The sequence below is a fragment of the Lolium rigidum genome, chromosome 7, assembly GCF_022539505.1.
Source record: "Lolium rigidum isolate FL_2022 chromosome 7, APGP_CSIRO_Lrig_0.1, whole genome shotgun sequence".
In the NCBI taxonomy this organism is placed as follows: Eukaryota; Viridiplantae; Streptophyta; class Magnoliopsida; order Poales; family Poaceae; genus Lolium; species Lolium rigidum.
In genome coordinates, this window is record NC_061514.1 from 171,568,918 (window position 1) to 171,589,448 (window position 20,531).

The 20,531-nt window shown below is 48.3% G+C and overlaps 1 protein-coding gene across 1 annotated transcript; it reads right to left on the minus strand.

The window, feature by feature from the left end:
• Positions 1 to 12,002: 12,002 nt before the first annotated feature.
• On the minus strand, positions 12,003 to 13,237 carry LOC124673841 (probable pyridoxal 5'-phosphate synthase subunit PDX1.1). The gene has a single exon (XM_047209877.1). The coding sequence runs from the start codon at positions 13,175 to 13,177 to the stop codon at positions 12,215 to 12,217; it is 963 nt and encodes a 320-aa protein (XP_047065833.1). The 5' UTR covers positions 13,178 to 13,237; the 3' UTR covers positions 12,003 to 12,214.
• Between the last annotated feature and the right edge of the window lie 7,294 nt (positions 13,238 to 20,531).

Consider the following 20,531-nt stretch of genomic DNA (forward strand, 5'->3'; position numbering starts at 1 on the left):
CATTTTTGAATTACTGGGCTTGGCGGGAACTCTAAATGGGCTAAACGGGCGAAACAGACTTGGGCCGGCCCAGCGAGTGTGACTAGCACACGCGGGCCGCCCGACGTTGCGGGCTCCACCCGTCGGCGCGTTATAACAGCGAACCGGTAAGGAGGAACGGTGGCCGTAGGATAAAAAGAAGATCGATGGCTGAGGGTCGTCCTCATCCTCGACAACGCTCGCCGGAGAGCTAACCCTACCGGCGGCAGCGAGGTAGCGAGGGGAGGCTTACCGGCGTCCAGCGGGGTCGGCGAGGCGGGCGATCGGCGTTGGAGACGACGGCGGTTCGAATGGTGGTCGAGGGAGAGGTTGGGGTGGCGCCAATCGTCGTCGCCTTCTTGCTACTGTCGCGGTGGTCGGCGGTGAAATTGGGACTGGCTACTGCGCAATGTGGACGAGCGAGAGTTCGAGGAGGTCAAGTGAAGGGAGGGAAGCAAGTTTGTTGTGGAGAGTGAAGGCGGAGATGGCCTCTATTTATAGATGCGCTGGGTGGCCGTGGGGTGCTGCAAGGTCGACGGTGGCGACGGCGTTTGAGGGCGCGAAGGGGCAAGATAGGGGGTGCGCTAGGTAGCTGCGATCATGGCGAGGACGATGCGCGTGAAGGGGCATCGAGGGGAGGACGATGGCAGGCTGGCGTCGTTCGAGTGCTCGCGGTACGGGCGCGGTAGAAGTTTGATAAAGGCGACGGCGACTGGTCCTCCGCTGGCTAGTGAGCATGTCTAGCGGGTAGATGTAGGGGTGGTGAGCATGCGTGCAAAGGGAGAGAGGGAGAGGAGGTCGAGCGAGTCCGGGCGAGGAGGTGTGCGGCGGGTCCAGTGTCATGCCATGCGCGCGCTGGCGTGTACTGGCGCGGTGATCACGATGCGTCCAGGGCGTTGTCGTGCATGTTTTGGAGGGGCATCGTGTCTAGCATGTCCAGTACTTCCTGGTGAGTCTAGCTGACAAGGTTTGATGGATCAGAGAGAGGGGTTGAGGTAGGGTGGCATGGTGGCCGGCATGAGAGCTTGGCATGGTGAGTTCTTGATCATTGCTTCGACTTTAGTAGGGCTGCAGGTCATAGGATGGTGCAGGAAGGGTACAAGGAGGTTGATGATCACCAGGTTAAAGTGGTTTAGGCTTTGGACCAGAGGTTAAAAGGGTGGGTTGCAAATCTGAAACTATGCCTGCAAGGTGTTTGCATAAATGGCCGCATGAAAATTCTTTTTAAATTTTGAAATTCCTTTTTGGTGCACTTCATTCATATAATTAGAGAGAAATAATGGTGGTGGTGGTGGTGGATTTGGTTAAGGTTTTGTGAGATTTCAAAATGGGGTTGATCTTCACATACTTTCAAAGTCTTCACTTGTCACCTCTCTACTGGTCAACCTGGTCAACATCAGTACTAATGGTCAACATGAAAGTTGTTCACCATCACTTGGTCTTGGATGACATGGCAATGGTTGACCAAGTTTGGTTGCAGAAACAAAAGATAGGTGGGTGCAAAGTGGGGAAGAAATTATAAATGTGACATATGACCATTATCATATGTGTGATAGTTTGGAGTTTTGCTTTGATTTGATTTTGGTTCCTTTGATGCAAGTGTGTTTGTTTATCATATATAAGGGTTTTACAAACCATAGATCAAGCAATGGTGGCCTTTGGTTAAGATTTACAAAATTGGCATTATGTGTATGTGAGTGAAAAATGGGATTTTCTCACTATTTGGTTTCCCTCCATTTGATTTGACTTTTCTTGACTCTAAGGTGATTCTTATTAGTTTAGAAACATTTTTCAACCATTGAAACCAATTCAAATGGTCTTGCTCAAAGATTTGCAAAAATGGCCATAAACACATAAGAGGTGAAAATCCAAATTTCTTGATTTCTTATTTTATTTTCCTTGGCTTTATTTGGGCAAGGTCTAGGGTCCATGTGATGTGAGATTAAGTTTAAAGATGGTTTCACACCATTTGGGTAAGGTATAGATGCTTAGAACAAGATTTGGGAAAAAATGGCTAAGTGCCACATATGCCTCTATGCATAGGTTGCATTTGAGTTTTAAATTGACTGGGCTTGACCCAATTGTTGTTGTTGAGTGTTGAAATGGTATATAGGAGTGATCCCACCATTCACAACATGTATTAGGGTCAATAATCTTAAATTCACAAATTTGCTATTTTACTCTCATATGCCTCTATGGCATTTTTAGTTTCCTTTTAGTTTCTTTTGTTTCACTTTGGTTTTGGTTTGATAAGTGCTAGATAAGGTGTATGAATGTTTTCCAAACTTTTAAATAAAGTAGAAAGGTCTAGGGTAAAGATTTGTAAAAATAGCCATGGGCACATATGCCTTTTTCTTATTTAATTTCCTTTTATTTTATTTTAACTAGGATGGTGATAAGAGGGGTGAGGTTTAGGGTTTAAGATTATTTCAAACTACTATAACAAGCAATCATGGCAATAGCACAAGAATTAAGCAAGATCACTATGTATCATACTCTATTTAATAAAAAAAATTGTTGGTTCCAAAATTTGGAACTAGGGAAATTCATTTGTTTTGTTTTGAATTTTTGGGATGTTACAGTCTTCCTTGTTGTTCAAACTCAATACTTGAAATTATCTAGACTTTAGAGAGACCAATTATGCAAACCAAATTTTAGCAAGCTCTATGTATTTCTTCATTAATGGGTGCAAAGTATATGATGCAAGAGCTTAAACATGAGCACAACAATTGCCAAGTATCAAATTATTCAAGACATTTTAGAATTACCACATGTAGCATTTCCAACCATATAACAATTTAACGAAGAAGATTCAACCTTCGCCATGAATACTATGAGTAAAGCCTAAGGACATATTTGTCCATATGCAACAGCGGAGCGTGTATCTCTCCCACACAATGAATGCTAGGATCCATTTTATTCAAACAAAAATAAAAACAAAAACAAACCGACGCTCCAAGCAAAGCACATAAGATGTGATGGAATAAAAATATAGTTTCAGGGGAGGAACCTGATAATGTTGTCGATGAAGAAGGGGATGCCTTGGGCATCCCCAAGCTTAGACGCTTGAGTCTTCTTAAAATATGCAGGGGTGAATCACCGGGAGATCCCCAAGCTTAGAGCTTTCACTCTCCTTGATCATATTGTATCATCCTCCTCTCTTGATCCTTGAAAACTTCCTCCACACCAAACTCGAAACAACTCATTAGAGGGTTAGTGCATAATAAAAAATTCACATGTTCAGAGGTGACATAATCATTCTTAACACTTCTGGACATTGCACAAAGCTACTGGACATTAATGGAACAAAGAAATTCATCCATCATAGCAAAAGAGGCAATGCGAAATAAAAGGCAGAATCTGTCAAAACAGAACAGTCCGTAAAGATAGATTTTATTGAGGCACCAGACTTGCGCAAATGAAAATGTCCAAATTGAATGAAAGTTGCGTACATATCTGAGGATCACGCACGTAAATTGGCATATTTTTCTGATCTACCTACAGAGAGGCAGGTCGAAATTCGTGACAGCAAAGAAATCTGTTTCTGCGCAGTAATCCAAATCTAGTATGAACCTTACTATCAACGACTTTACTTGGCACAACAATGCACAAAACTAAGATAAGGAGAGGTTGCTACAGTAGTAACAACTTCCAAGACTCAAATATAAAATAAAAGTACTGTAGTAAAACCATGGGTTGTCTCCCATAAGCGCTTTTCTTTAACGCCTTTCAGCTAGGCGCAGAAAGTGTATATCAAGTGTTATCAAGAGATGAAGCATCAACATCATAATTTGTTCTAATAATATAATCAAAAGGTAACTTCATTCTCTTTCTAGGGAAGTGTTCCATACCTTTCTTGAGAGGAAATTGATATTTAATATTACCTTCCTTCATATCAATGATGGCTCCAACAGTTCGAAGAAAAGGTCTTCCCAATATAATGGGACAAGATGCATTGCATTCAATATCCAAGACAACAAAATCAAAGGGGACAAGGTTATTGTTAACGGTAATACGAACATTATCAACTCTCCCCAAAGGTTTCTTTGTAGCATTATCAACAAGATTAACATCCAAATAACAATTCTTCAATGGTGGCAAGTCAAGCATATCATAAATTTTCTTAGGCATAACGGAAATACTTGCACCAAGATCACATAAAGCATTACAATCAAAGTCATTGACCTTCATCTTAATGATGGGCTCCCAACCATCCTCTGGCTTTCTAGGAATAGAAGTTTCAAGTTTTAGTTTCTCCTCTCTAGCTTTTATGAGAGCATTTGTAATATGTTTTGTGAAAGCCAAGTTTATAGCACTAGCATTAGGACTCTTAGCAAGTTTTTGTAAGAACTTTATAACTTCAGAGATGTGACAATCATCAAAATCCAAACCATTACAATCTAAAGCAATGGGATCATCATCCCCAATGTTGGAAAAAATTTCAGCAGTTTTATCACAGGCAGTTTCAGCAGTTTTAGCAGTTTCCGGCAGTTTTGCAGGCTTTTCATTAGAAGTGGAAACATTGCCAACACAAATCCTTTTACCATTATTAGTAGGAGGTGCAGCAACATGTGGAGCATTAGTATTGCTAGTGGTGGTAATAGTCCAAACTTTAGCTACATTATCTTTAGCTAGTTTTTCATTTTCTTCTCTTTCCCACCTAGCATGCAATTCGGCCATCAATCTTATATTCTCATCAATTATAACTTGGATGGAATTTGCTGTAGTAATAATTTTATTTTCAATATCCTTATTAGGCATAACTTTCGATTTCAAAAGATCAACATCAGAGGCAAGACTATCAACCTTAGAAGCAAGAATATTGAGCTTTTCCTCAACAGATTTGTTAAAAGCAGTTTGTGTACTAATAAATTCTTTAAGCATAGCTTCAAGTCCAGGGGGTGTGTTCCTATTATTGTTGTAAGAATTCCCATAAGAATTACCATAACTATTACCATTATTATAAGGATATGGCCTATAGTTGTTACTAGAATTGTTCTGATAAGCATTGTTGTTGAAATTATTATTTTTAATGAAGTTTACATCAACATGTTCTTCTTGGGCAACCAATGAAGCTAAAGGAACATTATTAGGATCAACATTAGTCCTATCATTCACAAGCATAGACATAATAGCATCAATCTTATCATTCAAGGAAGAGGTTTCTTCGACAGAATTTACCTTCTTACCTTGTGGGGCTCTTTCCATGTGCCATTCAGAGTAATTAATCATCATATTATCAAGAAGCTTTGTTGCCTCACCAAGAGTGATGGACATAAAGGTACCTCCAGCAGCTGAATCCAATAGGTTCCGCGAAGAAAAGTTCAGTCCTGCATAAAAGGTTTAGATGATCATCCAAGTAGTCGAGTCCATGGGTTGGGCAATTTTTAACCAAAGATTTCATTCTTTCCCAAGCTTGTGCAACATGCTCATTATCCAATTGTTTAAAATTCATTATACTACTCCTCAAAGATATAATTTTAGCGGGGGGATAATATCTACCAATAAAAGCATCCTTGCATTTAGTCCATGAATCAATACTATTCTTAGGCGAGAGATAGCAACCAATCTTTAGCTCTTCCTCTTAATGAGAAAGGAAACAATTTTAATTTTATAATGTCACCATCTACATCTTTATACTTTTGCATTTCACACAATTCAACAAAGTTATTGAGATGGGCAGCAGCATCATCGGAACTAACACCGAGAAAATTGCTCTCGCATAACAAGATTCGATAGAGCAGGTTTAATTTCAAAGAATTCTGCTTGTAGTAGCAGGTGGAGCAATAGGTGTGCATAAGAAATCATTATTATTTGTGGTTGTGAAGTCACACAACTTAGTATTTTCAGGAGTAGCCATTTTAGCGAGTAGTAAATAAAGCAAACTAGATAAAATAAATGCAAGTAACTAATTTTTTTGTGTTTTTGATATAGAGTGCAAGACGAGTAAATAAAGTAAAGCTAGCAACTAATTTTTTTGTGTTTTGATATAATGCAGCAAACAAGAAAGTAAATAAAATAAAGCAAGACAAAAACAAAGTAAAGAGATTGGATTGTGGAGACTCCCCTTGCAGCGTGTCTTGATCTTCCCGGCAACGGTGCCAGAAAAAGAGCTTGATTGCGCGTAATTAACACGTCCGTTGGGAACCCCAAGAGGAAGGTATGATGCGCACAGTAGCAAGTTTTCCCTCAGAAAGAAACCAAGGTTTATCGAACCAGGAGGAGCCAAGAAGCACGTTGAAGGTTGATGGCGGCGGGATGTAGTGCGGCGCAACACCGAGGAATTCGGCGCCAACGTGGAACCTGCACAACACAACCAAAGTACTTTGCCCCAACGAAACATTGAGGTTGTCAATCTCACCGGCTTGCTGTAACAAAGGATTAGATGTATAGTGTGGATGATGATTGTTTGCAGAAAACGAGTAGAACAAGTATTGCGGTAGATTGTATTCAATGTAAAAGAATGGACCGGGGTCCACAGTTCACTAGAGGTGTCTCTCCCATAAGATAAATAGCATGTTGGGTGAACAAATTACAGTCGGGCAATTGACAAATAGAGAGGGCATGACAATGCACATACATGATATAATGAGTATTGTGATATTTAATTGGTCATTACGACAAAGTACATAGACCGCTATCCAGCATGCATCTATGCCTAAAAAGTCCACCTTCAGGTTATCATCCAAACCCCTTCCAGTATTAAGTTGCAAACAACAGACAATTGCATTAAGTATGGTGCGTAATGTAATCAATAACTACATCCTCGGACATAGCATCAATGTTTTATCCCTAGTGGCAACAGCACATCCACAACCTTAGAACTTTCACATCATCGTCCCAGATTTAATGGAGGCATGAACCCACTATCGAGCATAAATACTCCCTCTTGGAGTTAAGAGCAAAAACTTGGCCGAGCCTCTACTAATAACGGAGAGCATGCAAGATCATAAACAACACATAGGTAATAGATTGATAATCAACATAACATAGTATTCTCTATCCATCGGATCCCGACAAACACAACATATAGAATTACGGATAGATGATCTTGATCATGTTAGGCAGCTCACAAGATCCGACAATGAAGCACATGAGGAGAAGACAACCATCTAGCTACTGCTATGGACCCATAGTCCGGGGGTGAACTACTCACTCATCACTCCGGAGGCGACCATGGCGGTGAAGAGTCCTCCGGGAGATGATTCCCCTCTCCGGCGGGGTGCGGAGGCGATCTCCTGAATCCCCCGAGATGGGATTGGCGGCGGCGGTGTCTCTGGAAGGTTTTCCGTATCGTGGCTCTCGGTACTGGGGGTTTCGCGACGGAGGCTTTAAGTAGGCGGAAGGGCGGGTCAAGAGGCGTCACGAGGGGCCCACACACCAGGGCCGCGCCGCTAGGGCCCAGGCCGCGCCACCCTGTTGTGTCGCCACCTCGTGGCCCCACTTCGTCTATCCCTCGGTCTTCTGGAAGCTTCGTGCAAAAATAGGACCCTGGGCGTTGATTTCGTCCAATTCCGAGAATATTTCCTTACTAGGATTTCGAAACCAAAAACAGCGAGAAAACGACAAGCGACTCTTCGGCATCTCGTTAATAGGTTAGTGCCGGAAAATGCATAAATATGACATAAAGTATGCATAAAACATGTAGATATCATCAATAATGTGGCATGGAACATAAGAAATTATCGATACGTCGGAGACGTATCAAGGGCGGTCAGGGAGACGTGCTAGGGTGGGAGGGTAGCGAAGAGGGGAGTGCGGGAGCGCGGAAGATGACACTTTTGCCAAAAAGAACTCCTATAAATGGCTATCTTTATCTACATGTTAAGTTACCTCGTAGTGGGTGTCATAGCTCGCCATATCAGCAAATACAACGCGTCTTTCTCACCGGGACTATCTATGATCGTCCCACTCCATAAAATGGTATTCTGAAGTTACATGAATTTGATTTGGCTAAGCAAGTTTCGGTGACTATTTACTCCGGTCCCATTGTGGGTTGGTTGCTGTTGGGTATCCTCCTTATGTGGGTTGTGAGGAGATAGCCTATTGAAGCCTTTCAGGCGACCCAAACAGGTGCAAGAGCCTACTACCTATTAGGGTTATGACCAAGGGTTATTTTGGACATTGCACATGAGGGAAGGGGGATGTTAAGCCTCCCATCCAGCCACCACTAAGGGGGTGACGAAAAACCAAGATAGCCTCCATTGGAGAAGAAAACCAAAAAAGAAGGGAAATAGAGAAAGTTGAAGGAAGAAGCTACATCAAGCGACAGGCCTTGCCCACAAGGTTATGAAGACCAGATGTGCATCCTTATCTCCTTCAAGCTGTTGTTCCACCATCTTTGGTGAGATTTGTTCAATCTCTATCTCTTATGTCCCAATTCTTGTAATGGCATCCAAGATCTGCTTGCCTCTTGATGTCTGAGATCCTCTACTGCTCTCTAGAGAAAAACTTATTGTGTCTCCATTTGATTATAGTGGAGAAAGATTTGGGTAGGTTCGGCCCGTGGTTTTTCCTTTCAAATTGAGAGGTTTTCCACTTAAAAAGGAATGATGTCTCCGTGTGTTGATTTGCTTGTTGTTGCACCTACGTGCTCTCAGCACATATGACTTGTTCTCCCGACTTGCTGAAATCAGCTATGTGTGTGACATGTCCTCTGATAGGACAGAATTTGTTCATCTATATATATGTTTGATGCATATGTTTTTTTTCGAGATAGAGCAACGATACGTAGAGTTAGTGCATGAATGGTGCTGAATTTTACATTAATTACGCTGCATATTTTCAAACCACGATTAAAAGTGTACTAATCTTCAATTAAGAGGTAACCGGTCTCCTAACAGTTCTCCTAACCGTTGCCGATGTATGTAGGCTGCCAAATTTTCTATGTTAGCGAGTACTAATTTCCATACTACCTCCATTCTAGTAAAGTTGGATTTGGATGTATCTAAATATCGGCAACTAACATGGAACCGACAGAGTAGTTGTTATCGGCAACATCAACAACAAAGAGCAAAATACTAGTTCAGGCAACAACAGTAAAGAGAAGAGAGCAAAATCCATGCCAAGAGTACATGACCAAACAAGGATGGAGGGGATGGATTGATACTTAACTTGGTGTTAGAGCATCTCCAGTCGCGTCCCCCAAAGCGTCTCTCAAACCGCGCCGGATTAAGCGTTTGGGGGACGTGTTTCGTTCGTGCCGCGTTTGGGGGACGTCGCTCCCCAGTCGCGTCCCCCAAACAAAATTTTGGAAATTTTAAACTTAAGCGGGATTCGATTAGATTCGTCCAAACTTGTCATATATTACATAGATTCGAACGAAATTTGACTAAATTTAAACTAAACCTAATCTAGAAGTACTTGCGGCGGCCAGAGGCGTCGTAGTACTGGTGGAAGTTGTACATGTCGCCGGTGACGACCTCCTGCTTGACGCGCTCGTCGACGGGCTCGTACTTCTCCAAGCCGCTTGGTCCTGGGTGAGGTCGACGAGCGGCTTGCCGGAGTCGCGGATGGACATGGCGATCGCCATGTCGAGGTCGCCCCTCCAGGCTTCCTTGTCGTTCATCGATGCCAAGCACGCCGCCCGCAGCCCTGGGAAGTCCTCGGGGTCAAGAGCCGCTGCTGCCGCTCGTACTCCGCCAACAGCGCCACCTGCGACGCTTCCTCCGGCTCCTCCTTCACCTCTGGCATCGGGATGAGGAGGGCGCCACCACGCCTCTCTTGCTACCGCCGGCTGCCGCTGCCGCCACGCCTCGTGTTGTCGGGTGTCGCCGGCTCCTCCTTCACCACGCGTTTGGGGACGTTGTAGGGCGCCGAGCGGTACGACGAGGACGGTGTCGATTGGGCCGGTCCTAAGGAAGAAGAGTTCGAGGAGGACGAGTACGTCATCCTCCTCGGCTGCCATTGCGGTGGTCCTCCTCGAGGAGACGGTGGCGGTGACGGCGGCGTCTCTAACCTTGGAGCGCCGTTGCGGATGCCGCGGATGACGCTGTCGAGGGTGCGCCCTGGAACGCCCCAGAAGGGCGCGGCCGTCCTTGTTCCAGTTGTTGGGCCCGCCGACGAGGCCGGCGGTGATGTACATCTCGATGTCGTACTTGGCCTTGAAGTACGTCGCCCACCATTCGTCATTGTCGTTGGCCGCCCATGTTGGATCTGCCCGCTCCTCGGCGGTGAGTTGAGCCCGTCGGGCCTTGATGCCGTCCCTCCATTGGCCCGTGCCCGGCTTCGGCGGCGGCGGGATGCCAATGCCGTTCACGGCCATCTTCCAGCCGCCGCTGCTTGGCAGCCGCATGTCCGGCGGGACTGGATATCGGGCGTGGTACAGCGCCCACGCCTCCGCCACGGTTAGGCTGCCGCGGCCGAAGCCGTTCGCCGTGGTGATCTTACGGGAGGACGAGGTCGACATTGTTTGGAGCGGCGATGAGAAGATCTGGGAGGGGGGAAGGCGGCGACGACGAGAAGGTTTGGGAGCGGTGAGAGATTGGGACGAACCGCAGGGCGTCTTAATGTACAGCGGCGGCAGCGGGTGGTTGCACGCAATAACGCCGGCGCGGACGGCCACACGGCCATGTACGACGAGACGTGTCCCTGCGTCGCCTGGGAAACCAGGGACGCCATTAACGTTGCTTGACCAAAGGTAGGCGACGGGGTTTTAGCCTTCCGAGCCGCTGACGCGTCGGGCCCGCGTCGCTTCGCCTCGCTTTTCGTTGCGTCCGGCGTGCCCGGTGCGTCTCCTGTGGGATGGGGACGGGCTCGGGGCGCCGGACACCGTATCGGCCCGCGTCGGACAAAATTCGGCTTTGGGGGACGCGGCTGGAACGGTTTTTTGTCCGGCGCGCCCCAAGTAACTTTGGGGGACGGTTTGAAGGACGCGACTGGAGATGCTCTTAACAACCATAGGAATGGAATGGATGACCACAACAACGTTTGTGTACACATATATAGGTGGGATAGAAGAGTGACTGATGACCATGCTTGCTACCACTTGAGTTCGTTACTAAAGTGAACCAAGCTAAACGAGTCGAACCTCAAGCTTAATGTCTAACCTGATGAACCCAAGTTTGCCTAATATAAGAGCATCTGTAAACTAGGGTTGCGCTAAAATAACCGTCAATATATATCGCTGGACGCGTTTTTCATCCTCTAGCAGACGTTGCAAAATAGGTCGTACTGTAAATATTTTAATGCGCGCGGCAGTTTGCACTATCCAAAGCGGTATATCTGGTGCGCGGCTAGAGTGCGCTGTAAGCTGGCACCGCGATCTTTGCCACCGCGTGAAGAAAAACGGCTCTGAAATGTCTCTCCGCACTTCGACGACGAGGAGGTCCACTGGCCTGCCGCGCTGCAAGCTCCGCCGGCCGCGCACGGACTCGATTGCTGTGGCGGCCACCCTGCAAGCTCCGTTGGCCGCACCCACATGGACTCGATTGTTGTGGCCACGCGCACGGGGGTCGGTTACTAGCTAGATCAATTGCTACCTAGATGGATAAGCCACCTCGTAGAGTTGTGAAATTTAGTTGATTTTTTAAAATTTATTTGTGGCTCTTTGACCTTATTTGTTATATGTATGTTGAAGAAATTTGTTTGTAGAGCTCTATTTTACAGGCCGGTGCCGCACGCTGTATAGCATGCTGCAAACAACTTTTGCAGTGCTAAATTTTAAAGATTCCGTTGGAGATGCTCTAAGAAGTGACTATTGAGCGCTAGTTCTTTTTTTTACGGCAGCAATTACAACAATAAAATTAAAACAGACCAGACAAGTTGACAGCAAGTACAAAAGGGGAACAGCAAAATCCGACCAAAAGGGAGGGAGGGGATGTATTGATACTTAACTTGCTTTGAACAACAATAGAAATAGAATCGAAGACCACAGCATTTGTTTACACATATATGTGTAGGATAGAAGAGTGACTGAGTGGAGGGGATGACAAATATGCTTGCTACCACTTGAGTTGTTATCGGAGCTAGAAGTGGGGGGGGGATGACCAATATGCTTGCTACCACTTGAGTTGTTATCGGAGCTAGAAGTGATTATCATGAAGAAATCATATGATAATAACTAGGAATCGTTTCTACTGGTACTTGTTGTTTTCCTTATCCTTGGTTGACTGATAGACTGACTGAGTGACTGACGGAGGAGTACTTAATTAATTATTGAGAGGAGCTGGTACGGATGTGTGGCGAAATTGCTGGATCACTCGGAGCGCGCGGCGAAGCGCTCCACCTTGGGATCGGAGAGGTTGATGCCGACCATGGCCTCGCCGAGGTCGCAGCTGACCTCCGCGAGCACATTGGGGTCGCTGTAGTGGGTGACGGCCTGCACGATGGCGCGAGCGCGTTTAGCGGGGTCGCCGCTCTTGAAGATGCCTGAGCCGACGAAGACGCCGTCGCAGCCGAGCTGCATCATGAGGGCGGCGTCCGCGGGCGTGGCGACCCCTCCTGCGGCGAACTGGACGACGGGGAGGCGTCCGAGCTGCTTGGTCTGCATGACGAGGTCGTAGGGCGCGGCGATGCTCTTGGCGTAGGTGAAGACCTCGTCGTCGTCCATGCTGCGCAGCGCGCGGATGTCGCCCATGACGGAGCGGACGTGGCGCACGGCCTCGATGACGTTCCCTGTGCCGGCCTCGCCCTTGGTGCGGATCATGGCGGCGCCCTCGCGGATGCGGCGGAGGGCCTCGCCGAGGTTGCGGCAGCCGCAGACGAAGGGGACGCGGAAGTTGTGCTTGTTGATGTGGTGGGCGTCGTCGGCGAGCGTGAGGACCTCGCTCTCGTCGACGTAGTCGACGCCGATGGTCTCGAGGATCTGGGCCTCGACGAAGTGGCCGATGCGGGCCTTGGCCATGACGGGGATGGTGACGGCGCGCTTGATGTCGCGGATCATGCCCGGGTCGGACATGCGGGCGACGCCGCCCTCGGCGCGGATGTCGGCGGGGACGCGCTCGAGGGCCATGACGGCGCAGGCGCCGGCCTCCTCGGCGATGCGCGCCTGCTCGGCGTTGACGACGTCCATGATGACGCCGCCGCGGAGCATCTGGGCCAGGCCCACCTTGACGGAGAACGGGGACGACTTGGGCTCCAGCAGCGTGCCGGTGGCGCCGTTGTTGGTGGTGTTGCCGGTGCCGTACACCGTGACCACGCCGCTGCCGTCGGACGCCATCTACGTTGGGTTCTCTTGTGTGGCGGCGGGCGAGAGGCGGCGGGATAGGGGTAGGTGGTTGTGGGATGCGCGGATGGACCGTGGGTGGCAGCGGATCTTATACCCATGGATGGGCAGGTGTGATGGACGGACGGACGGCCCAGATCTGTCGACCCGGCCTTTAGGGTGGGCCAGGGACAGCACCACCACTCACTCGTCAGTGCCCTGCCGCGCCGCCTGCTCAGCCATCACCAACCACAGCAAACAAATCCAACCGCACCTTCTCTTCTACCCGCACGCACGCTCCACGCTTCCTTTTCCAATATCTCTCGTCACTAACATGCAAAGGTGTCTTGTCTTTTTAAAAATAAAAATCAGATCTATTAAGAAAATTACATTGAGGTACTTAGGGCATGGCCAATGGTATGCTCCAACTTACTTCCCATCGATTCACCTAGGTTCGGATAACACCGTCTAGGCTGAAATGTGGTTCGGGTGGAGAAGTAGCTGCCTGCAGAGGAGGCAGGATCCTCATGTAAAAGTAAGCAGAAAAACATGTGAGAGATGAAAAAAGCGGGAGTGAGAAGAGAAAAACTGTAAGAAGAGTGGACTAGTGTGGGTCACCATGTGCTCTGTGCTCACATCATGAGGCTACTGGTGCATCGGGCAGAGGCAGAACTGAACGATAGCCTCATAGGCTTGTGCTGATGTGGCTGCAGTGGAGCGACCACTTGGTGCTTCTTCCGCTCTACATGCCCTTAGACCACCTAACGATCACTACCGCTGCTAAAGCGAGCGCAAATGCTCCGTTATCGCCACTCATCTATCAGAGTCAACTTAATGTTTTGATGACTCTTACATGTATATATTTGTCTATTGTAGTTTCCCCATATGTTAGGGGGCTTTCTGCATATGTGCAACGTATACGTATCTATATATTATGCGCTTTCGTGCTGCAGTATCTGATAAGCATATTGACCTAACATGGTATCAGAGCAAATATTGATCCTCTAGTCTCCCCCGGCCGACGTTTGCTTGTTCAACTTCCGTCCGTCGCCCGATTTCTTTGTCTTCCGCCCGGCCTCGCCGCCCGAATCCTCGTGCGCGTGGCGTTCGATTCCGCCCGGCCGATTCCACCGCCGCCGACTTGCTGGCGCCGTCCGCCCGGCCGATTCCGCCTTGCTGGTTCCTCCGCCCGGCCGATTCCGTCCTTGCTGGGTGGCCGATTCCGTCCGGACTGATCCCCTGTCCAATCTCTGCTCCCGCCTGGTTGCTGCCGACCGATCCCCTGATCCACTAGATCGTGCTGGCCTGCTCCTGATCGTGTTGTGAAATTGCTCCCTGATCGTGTTGTGAAATCGATCTCCTCTGCTGATCTCTGCTCCCGCCCCCTGGTCCCTGGTCGATCTCCCCTTCCGATCGGCCCAAGCTTGGCCGTGCTGTTGACTTTCAGCTGAAAAAAAAGCAAAAAAAAACCAAAAAAAACCAAAAAAAAAGCAAAAAAAAAAAGAACCATGTCTTCCTCGGGCTATGTTGCGATCCCTCGCTGCCTGGTGATCTTCGATGGCGCGAATTACCCTGATTTCGCTGCCTTTATGCGCGTCCACATGCGCGGTCTTCGTCTTTGGGGTGTGCTTTCTGGCGAGGTCTCCTGTCCGCCGCGCCCTGTTGCTCCTACGGTGCCTGTTGCACCGCCACCTTTGCCCTTGCCCCTGATGCTACTCGGGCGGATAAGGATGCGAGCCAAGAGTGCCGATGACAGCTGCTCGGCCGATTATGACCGGAAGGTCCGGGACCACTCTACTGCCGTTGCGACTTACGGCGAGGATCCGATCGAATACACTCGGTGGATTGATGAGGATGCTCGTGCTGCTCGCTGTTCTCACCTCCGGTGTTCTGCCTCGGTATGCTTGCTGAGTTTATGGGTCTTCCCGCCGCTGCTGCTCGGTGGGCTTTTCTTCGTCGGCGCTATCGGCCGTCCGGTGATGCTCTTTACCTGTCCGTGGTCCGCCGGGAGCATGCCCTTCGACGAGGTGATTCTACTATTGATGAGTTCTACACTCGAGTGCTCGCTATTTGGCGTCGGCTTGATTCTCTCCGTACGCTCGTGTGTGCCACACTGTCCCTGCTGTCTCGACTCGTGCGCGCGGATCCGGAGTTTTAGCACGTCTTTGAGTTCTTGTCGCGGCTCCGTAAGGAGTTTGAGCCGCGCCGGGCCCAGGCTGCTTGCCCGTGGTCGTGTTCCGCTCTCTCGAGGTCCTTGCGAGATTCGTGCCTGAGGAGACTCGTCTTCGTGGTGCTGGTCTTCTTGAGGTTCCTCTCGTTCTTGCTGCTCGTGGCCCTCTCGTGCCGTCTACTCGTGGACCTCCTATGCCGGCCGACTTCGTTGCGGCCTCCGCACGGCCCGATACTTCCTACTCCTCCATTCCGGGGTCGGCGTCGGCCCCGGCGAGCCTCGTGGTTCGACGTCACCTCCTTGCACCTACCGTGGCGAGGCCTGGCCACACTATCTCTACTTGCCGGCGAGAGGGATCCCGGCTTACGCCCGCCGCATCTTACTCGTCGTCGGCCGGTTCTTCGGGATCTTCTCGTCGTTGCGCTATCCGATCGGGACATTATCCGTGGTCTTCGTGGTCCGCTCGCCGGTACGGGCTCTTCCTCGACGAGTGCTCGCTGGTTACGTGTCCGGCTCTTCTGGCACCGCGCGACCACCTTCTTCCACACAGTCAGGTACGTCATCCCCGTGGTATCTGGATTCTGGAGCTTCTTTTCATATGACCTCTACGTCTTCTATTCTTTCTGTTCTTCGCTCTCTTGTTTCTCCTTTTCGTGTTATCACGGCTGATGGTACCTCCCTTCCTGTTTCCAGTCGAGGCACCCTTTCTACTACCTCTTTCTCTGTTCCTGATGTTTCCCATGTTCCTAGTCTTAAGATGAACCTGTTTTCCGCTAGTCAGCTTACTAATTCTGGTTGTCGCGTCATTCTTGACGCTGATTCTTGTGCTTGTTCGGGACCGTCGTACACGAGCCCCGGTTGGAGCCGGCCCTCGCAGCCTTGAGTCCCCGGGGCTCTGGGAGTTAGACCGGCTTCGTGTTCCTTCCTGCTGACACTTCATCTGCCAGTTCTCCTGCGGTTGTCGCTTCGTCCTTTGGATCTTTTCAGCGAGTGGCATCATCGCTCGGGTCACCTCTCGTGGCTCCCGTTTATCGTCATTAGTTCGTCGTGGTCTTCGGGGTCCTGTCTCGGGAGATGTGTCTTTGCATTCGTGTCGGGGTTGTCGGCTAGGCAAACAGATTCAGCTTCCCTATCCTACTAGTGCGTCCGTATCTCAGCGACCTTTTGATTTAGTGCATTCGGATGTTTGGGGTCCGGCTCCCTTCCCTTCGAAAGGGGGTCATCGATACTATATTTTGTTTATTGATGATTTTTTGCGATACACCTGGTTGTTTCTTATGCACTCTCGCAGACGAGGTGCTTTCTATTTATCGGCGTTTTGCAGCCATGGTTCGTACTCGGTATTCCACGCCTATTCGTGTGTTTCGTGTTGACTCTGCCGGAGAGTATATCTCCCAAGCACCTGCGTGGTGTTCTTGCTGAGCGAGGCACCCTTGCCCAATTCTCGTGTCCCGACGCCCATGCTCAAAATGGTGTCGCCGAGCGTAAGCATCGTCATATTCTTGAGACTACCCGTGCTATGATGATTGCTTCCTCTCTTCCGCCACATTTCGGGCTGAGGCCGTCGCTACGTCGACTTACCTCATTAACATTCAGCCTTCTGCTGCCCTTCAAGGTGGCATTCCTCTCGAGCGTCTTTCTGGTTGCTCTCCAGATTACTTGACACTTCGTTTATTTGGTTGGGTTTGCTATGTTCTTCTCCCTCCTCGCGATCGCACCAAGTTGACCGCTCAGTCTGTTGAGTGTGTTTTTCTTGGATACAGTGATGAGCATAAGGGCTATCGCTGTTGGGACCCCGTTGGTCGTCGGATGCGCATCTCTCGTGATGTCACGTTTGATGAGACGCGTCCCTTCTATCCTCGTCCCACCTCGGGTACTTACCCGGTGGATGATATCTCTTTTCTTCTTTTTCTGGATGCACCCCTTGCTATCCCGTCTCCCCCTCCTAGTTCTGATGCGCCTCCTTCGGCGCCATCCTCTCCTCCGTCTAGTCCACCTAGTACTCCTCGTTCTCCGGTTTCGGATCCTTCTAATGTTGTCTCTTCTTCCTCTTCTTCTGATGAGTTGTCCTCCGCTGATGACCTTCCCCCTTCACGGCATGTTCGTCAGCGTCGTGCTCTAGCTCGTTACTCTCCTAGTCAGTATGGTCTTTCTGTCGTTTCCGAGCCGACTTCTTATCGGGATGCCGAACATCATCCTGAATGGCAGCTTGCCATGGCTGAGGAGATCGCTGCGCTTTAGCGCACTGGCACTTGGGATCTTGTTTCTCCCCCTTCTGGTGTTTGTCCTATCACGTGTAAGTGGGTCTATATAATTAAGACTCGCTCTGATGGATCTCTTGAGCGCTATAAAGCGCGTCTTGTGGCTCGTGGCTTTCAGCTGGAGCACGGCCGTGACTATGATGAGACTTTTGCCCCTGTGGCTCATATGACTACTGTGCGTACCCTTCTTTCTTAATGGCGAGTTGAGTGAGGAGGTTTACATGCAGCCTCCTCCTGGGTATTCTGTTCCCGATGGGATGGGTTGTCGTCTTCGACGTTCTCTCTATGGTCTCAAACAGGCCCTCGTGCCTGGTTTGAGCGCTTCGCCTCGTGGTGACTGCTGCTGGTTTCTCTCCTAGTCTTCATGATCCCGCACTTTTCGTTCACACTTCTCCTCGTGGACGTACTCTTCTTCTTCTCTATGTTGATGATATGATCATTATCGGTGATGATCCCGAGTATATTGCCTTCGTCAAGGCTCGTCTTCGCGATCGGTTTCTTATGACCGATCTTGGTCCTCTTCGCTATTTTCTTGGCATTGAGGTTTCCTCCACTTCTGATGGCTTTTCTATCTCTCAGGAAAAGTACATTCAGGATCTTCTTGCTCGTGTTGCTCTTGGGGATGAGCGCACGGTCAATACTCCTATGGAGCTTAATGTTAAGCTTCGTCCTACTGATGGTGATCCTCTTCCTGATCCCACCCGTTATCGCCATCTTGTTGGGAGTCTTGTTTATCTTGCTTGTCACTCGTCCCGATATTTCTTATCATGTTCATATTCTGAGTCGAGTTTGTCTCGGCTCCTACCACTGTTCACTATAGTCATCTCCTCCGTGTTCTTCGTTATCTTCGTGGCACGATCACTCGTCGCCTTTCTTTCCCCGTTCCAGCTCTCTCCAGCTCCAGTGCTATTCGGATGCTACGTGGGCGAGTGATCCTACGGATCGTCGTTCGCTTTCTGCTTACTGTGTGTTTCTTGGTGGTTTGCTTGTTGCTTGGAAGACGGAGAAACATGTCGCAGTTTCTCGTTCGAGCGTTGTGGCTGAGTTGCGGGCTATGGCTTTGTTGATTGCTGAGGTGACTTGGTTACGGTGGTTGCTTGCAGATTTTGGGGTCTCTGTTACGACACCCACTTCACTTTTGTCTGACAGTACAGGTGCTATCAGTATTGCACGTGATCCGGTCAAGCATGAGCTGACCAAGCATATCGGTGTTGATGCTTTTTACACACGTGCACGAGTACGGGATGATGTTGTTGCGGTTCATTATGTGCCTTCAGATTTGCGGTTGGCGGATTTCTTTACGAAGGCACGGACTCGAGCGCAAGCATGATTTCTTACTCTCCAAACTCGGTGTTGTGGATCCACCATGAGTTTGAGGGGGGTGTTAGATGTATATATTTGTCTATTGTAGTTTCCCCATATGTTAGGGGGCTTTCTGCATATGTGCACCTGTACATGTACTATATATTGTGGCCTTTGGCCCCCTGGTAATACAATAAGCATATTGACCTAACAATGACAACCAGAAAGTCTTACTGCACGTACCTTTAGAAACTAACGCATAAGAACCGAAGTTATCGTAATTGAGTATTTGAATTAATCTGAATATTCTGACACTAAGCATGATCGACCATTCCACGGAAGCAGCGGCCAAACAATACCCCGCTCTCCTCAACTGTGGCGAAGGAGGAAAAAAATCTAAGATAGGGCGAACTTTGAATGATGCAAATACCAAATAGTCCTAAAAAATAGTAATATCTCAATACAATAAAAATAAAAAATGTTTGATTATAAGTATAACCTAAAAAATATACCAATAATGCTAACTCAACGGTAAAGCTTTACATCTTCTTAAAACATATGATGTAATTCAAATAATCAAGACGTTTGATTATCCCTAGTTCGATGCGCAACTCGATTTTGATTATTTTTGTTGCTAGAAAATTTCATTCAATTGTTGATGTCGTCACGGGTAAACCCTACGTCATCTTAATGGAGTAATAACGCGGTCGGAGAAAGTATTACTTGTCTTTAAAATATCTAAAAATCTTCAATTCTACAAGTATGTATAATGAATAACCCGAGTTATCTTGTATATACTATGGTACATTCAATTATAAATCTCTGAATTCACATTGAATCTAGAATACGAGTTTATATTCGGAGGTAAAAATAGTCTATGTTTTTGGCCTGTAATCGATTTTGCGCAGTGTTTTTACTGAAACACGCATAACTTTCTCATACGGAGTCTGTTTTCGACGTATGACCACTCAAAATTTTCAGAAAAACACGCGCATCTAAATGTATTCACCAAAAAATCAAGGTAGGGCGGCTGCCCTACCTTGCCCTACTGGGAGCTCCGCCCCTGCTCCTCAACACCACTGGCGAGATTGCTGGTGTTGAGGTGGACGTGGAGGCTAGTATACCTTATTTTTGTCCCGCATAACAACGTCGAAGCCAGCATAGTGCATGTGGCGATTGACCAATCTCTTACATTAGGGATCTAACTATAGCACCGAGAGCGCACGTCCGAGATCCCCCACCCCCTCCCGCTGCCAGAATGGCAATCATAGGAGGCGAGAGAGCGGATATGAAACACATTATATGGCGGCTAGAGTAGCAGAGGAGTCTTCTCTCTCTGGAGAACCTTTTCCATTTCTCTCGCAAAGAATTTCTCGGCTAAGCTTCCTCGTTGAGCTGCTGAAAGTAATAAGTGTGACTCGGACGACGGCTACGTCCCCCTTGATACCGTCTGGTCCTCGACAGCAACAACGTCTCCATCTATGGATATGTCTTTTCTAGTCTCTGGTTCCCCATGGATGCACCGTGCTTGGCCCAGGTGCCTCCAACAAGTTCACTTCACAGACCATGCATGCAGCAACAGCAATCCCCAAATCAGAAGAAAAAAAGAGAAATACACAGTAAAGCAAAATCTCCT

Coding starts and splice junctions, on each gene's coding strand:
- LOC124673841 (XM_047209877.1), bottom strand. CDS start 13,177: ATGGCGTCCGACGGCAGCGGCGTGGTCACGGTGTACGGCACCGGCAAC.